The sequence below is a fragment of the Lactuca virosa genome, chromosome 2 (assembly GCF_052849685.1).
Source record: "Lactuca virosa cultivar CGN04683 chromosome 2, Lactuca_virosa_CGN04683_v6, whole genome shotgun sequence".
Classification (NCBI taxonomy): Eukaryota; Viridiplantae; Streptophyta; class Magnoliopsida; order Asterales; family Asteraceae; genus Lactuca; species Lactuca virosa.
This window is the reverse complement of record NC_136427.1, coordinates 246,451,587-246,455,898: the sequence shown is the minus strand read 5'-3', so window position 1 is coordinate 246,455,898 and position 4,312 is coordinate 246,451,587. Positions and strand designations below refer to the sequence as shown.

Sequence of the window (4,312 nt, the reverse complement as noted above, 5' to 3'; positions counted from 1 at the left end):
ACAAACCTGAGGTATTCCAGTCGGGAGACTGTGGGCCGGGGTATTCCAGTCCGATGATTGAGGAACCAATATGCATGCTTGTTTGTTTGTTGTGTGGGGTATTTTGGGGGAAACTCAGTAAGTTTCGTGTTTACCCAGTTGTTATTGTTTTTCAGGTATCATCGGTTATCGTGGGAAAGCGAAGGCGTGACTGTACACATTCATCAGCAACAATGAAGATTCCACGTTTTATATTACTCTGATTTTCAACAAATGTAATTTGGAACGAATGGTTTTTTATAATACAAATTTTATAATACATAGTTTTACCTTAATAAAACGGAAATTTTTTGTTGTGAAAATAAGACGTTACACTAAAGGCATACATGGAGCACTTATGTGTACTAAAAATGTAATAGATGTTTTTGATGCAAGGATACATAATAAGTTAGCACTCATTGTAAATATCAAACATATATAATAATTACTTTGTCTTATATTTAAATGTTTCATGTACGTAACAGTTCATATCCATGTCTTATTTTGATTAATTTGGAAGTTCGATATATATAATATTCAAAAGATCAACTTCAAATATTATATCATCAGTGTCATTCTTAATTAGATCGATACATATATCAACGAGCTTAATCGTTAATATTGAGAAACCTTTATTTATATATGGTTATTAATGATAAGATTATAAAGAACCTATTTTATCTTAGAATTGAACTATGTTTACATTTTTTTAAAAATAAATACAACTATACGAGATATAGTTTTATTACTTTTGCATTTCTACTAAAATGATTTACCATTGTAAAATTACAATATTCTATAATTTATATAAGAATAAATATTTATATTGCAAAAAAGAAAAACTAACCTCAAAATACAAATAGGAGTTCATGGGATATTTTATGGTGTCATAAATAAAAGTCGGAAAAACTAAAAGTTCAAATACATGAAGTATCATGTGAAATTCAATCAAAAGACATGACACGTCAATTGAAAATATATAGTTATTTTTATTTTTATTTTTGAACGGCATATAAAGTAATTAGTCATTAAATACAAAAAAAACAATCGTATTGATCATGTTGTAAATAAATTTTATATTCGTTAAAATAAATATAATATTTGAATAGAAATTATGATACAAATTTTGTAGTTGTTATTTAAATACAAGGTCAATCAATATTGATAAACATAAAAGTTTTGCTTAGATAGAAAACAATCAAAATAATAAATGAACTTGGTTTTGAGATAGCAAAGGTGACCAATCTTAGAAGAAATTATGGGTGAAGGTGGGGAGAAGAATGTTAATCAATGAATATCTTTGACATCACATATTCGTGGAACAGGAGAACATAAGGTATCTTGGGTATGTAGATTGGTCAGACAACATAACATTTAGTTCATTAGTATACATGAAACCCAATTGATGGACACAAATAAAATATATGTGGCGAGTTGTTGGGGATCTGATCAATGCGCAGCGGACAGAGTTCACGCAACAGGTTGATCTGGGGCCTAATCAACATTTGGGATCCTCTTGTCTTTACTTCCGAGGAGGTTATTAAATCTCGTTACTGTCTGATCAACATTGACAATTGGGTTGGAATTGACAAACCTGTTGTTTTAGCCGATATTTACGGTCCCCAAACCATATCTGATAAAGAGAAACTATGGGCGGATCTCCTTAATCTCAAAGAACGAAAAGGTGGAATTTGGATATTAATGGGTGATTTTAATGCTGTTTGCAGAGCTAATGAAGGTTCGACTCGAATTTTTGTGCACAAACTGCAATGGGCTTTAATAGATTCATTCATGAAGGAGGGTTGATTGATCTCAAAATGGGCGGTCACAGGATGACTTATTTCTGTCATGATGACTTGAAATTAAGTAAATTAGACATATTTTTTGTCTGCTCTGATTTCTTATCTCTTCACCCGAATGTCGTTGTCACCGTCCTCCTCAGGGAGACATCAGACCATTGCCCAGTTCTTCTGTCATCTACAACAACTGACTTTGGACCCACACCATTTCGCTTTTTTAACTCGTGGATGGATAGGGATAAATTTTCTAGTATCGTAGCTAACGCATGGCTTCATTTTCAAGGATTTGGTATGGCAGATAGTTTGCTTGCTGCCAAATTCAAACATCTAAAGTTGAGGCTTAAAGAATGGAGGGCGATTAGTTATCCAAAAGAGTTGGAAGATCTGAAGATGGACTCGCTAGATCATATTGTTGAATCAAGGGCGTTCATGGATTTTGAAAGAGTAAAAAGGCGAGATGGCTTCAAAAAAATCACGAAACTCGAAAAAGTGATAAGTTTTGATCTAAAACAGAAATCCAGAATTCTTTGGCCATAAACGGGGATGAAAATACAAGCTTTTTTCATGGATGGGTAAGCAATAAGAATAGGAAGAACAAGATTAATGGGATCATGATCAATGAAAGCTAGAACATGAACCCAATTGAGATTAAGGCGGAAGCACATTGAAATGACCCAAAACCAGTGATCAAATTTTTCATTTTAAAATCATTAATTCCATACATCATAAGTATCAAAGTCGACCATGATACAAACTATCCAAAACATCAGAGTAAAAGTAATCATAAGTGCGGAAACATGAGGGGATGTTGTGTCATCATGCCAAACTCTTCCCTTTCGTGCCGGAAGTACTTGATGTTGGATTAGGTGTCTAAGCCCATAACTATAATTGGGATGTACTTGACCCGATAGTAGCATGGTCCTTTTAGGTTGCCTTCACCAGTGCAATTTGATAGGATGGACTTCTGAGAATAAGGTTATTTATGATTTATTAATATATTATAAGTATAATATATTAATTGAGAAATCATATTATTTAATTAGTATTGATCAATAATTAATTTTGTGATCAAAAGAGACTAATTAAATATATGGGGATTGATTATGTAAATCAAAGATTCTTATAGTGTGGGCTAATGATCCATGGTTATTTAGGATGGGCTAAACCAATGAGATAGTCCATGGAGGTTTAACACATGGAGCCTAAGTAATATGAAAGGTCATGGTGCATTAGGGTTTGCATGGATGTAACCCTAGCATTTGCAACACTATAAAAGGAACCCCTCATGGCCAAAATCCGTTGCACCATTGATTCTGAGAGAGTCATAATCGATTTTGAGCTAAGTAACTTATTCTCTCAAGCCTCCTCTTGCATTTGGTGTTTTTGACACATTAGAGGCATCACACTTGAGGTGCTCAAGCTTTCAAAGGCCAAGAACTACACCCTACATCAAGAGGTATACATCTAAACTAGTTTTTATATTGTATAGCTTCAATTGTATGCTAGTTAGGATGTATGCTTTGGAAAATTGAAAATGCATGTATAATTAGAGAAAACATAGATCCAAAGCATCTAGGGTTACATGTGCACCATAGGAGTGTTATAGTGCTTAAAACCCAACACCTGAAACCATAACCTTAACCTGTAAGTACAAGGCTTAGTGAGTTCCCCAAAGTACCACATACCAAACATACAGTTGGGCCCAACCCTGGGGTATATTCCAACCCAATATACAATCGTGGGCCGAGCCCTGGAGTTTATTTCAACCCAATACACAATAATGGGCCTAGCCCTGAGGCCTTACCCTGGGGTTTCTTTCAACCCATCATATACTCATGGGCCCAGCCCTAGTGTGTATTTCAACCCGATCATACAAACATGCAAGAGTCACAATGACAGCTAGCATCCTACATACATAATCCAGTGGGCCGACATTGGTGCCTTCGACCCACGAGTACAGTGAGATTACTCACCTTAATCTGAAGATAACTAAATCACACACGCGCTTGCTGCTACTAAGGGTCCTCACAGTAAACACATCCAAAACCCACCCTAATTAATACTTTGTGTAATAACCCATAATTAACATCCAAAACATAATCTCTCTTACTAAGGGTAAAATACCATTCTACCCTTTCCAAACTAAACTCAACTAAACATAGCCTAAGGCCCAAAAATGGCCCAAAATGCAATTATGGGAGTACTGTAAAATCCTTATGTTCACGTATTTCTAAATCCATCCCTATAATTTTATTTCATGTCATTTTGGTCCCTAAGTCCAAGAAGTTATGCTTTGAAGCCTAATGGCAATTTCAAAATTAGGGCAGGAGGAGTACGCCATGCATACATGTGTGTACGCTGAGCGTACTAGGGCGCGCCCTAGTACTGTAACATCCCAAAATACGATGGTAAAAATTTCATTTTTAATATAATAAAAACACTCATTTATTTTTTATTCAAACATTTAGAGGTATTTCAAAATAAAACAATTATCA

General features: G+C 34.6%; 1 protein-coding gene across 1 annotated transcript; it reads left to right on the top strand.

Annotated features, from left to right (window-relative positions):
* The first annotated feature begins 1,787 nt into the window (after nt 1-1,787).
* LOC145158374 (uncharacterized) lies at nt 1,788-2,354 on the top strand. The gene has a single exon (XM_079077283.1). It carries the CDS (start codon nt 1,788-1,790, stop codon nt 2,352-2,354), a length of 567 nt encoding a protein of 188 aa, XP_078933409.1.
* Nucleotides 2,355-4,312: the final 1,958 nt, after the last annotated feature.

What these genes read in the sequence shown, in the direction of transcription:
- LOC145158374 (XM_079077283.1), top strand. Translation starts at nt 1,788, where the DNA reads ATGGGCTTTAATAGATTCATTCATGAAGGAGGGTTGATTGATCTCAAA.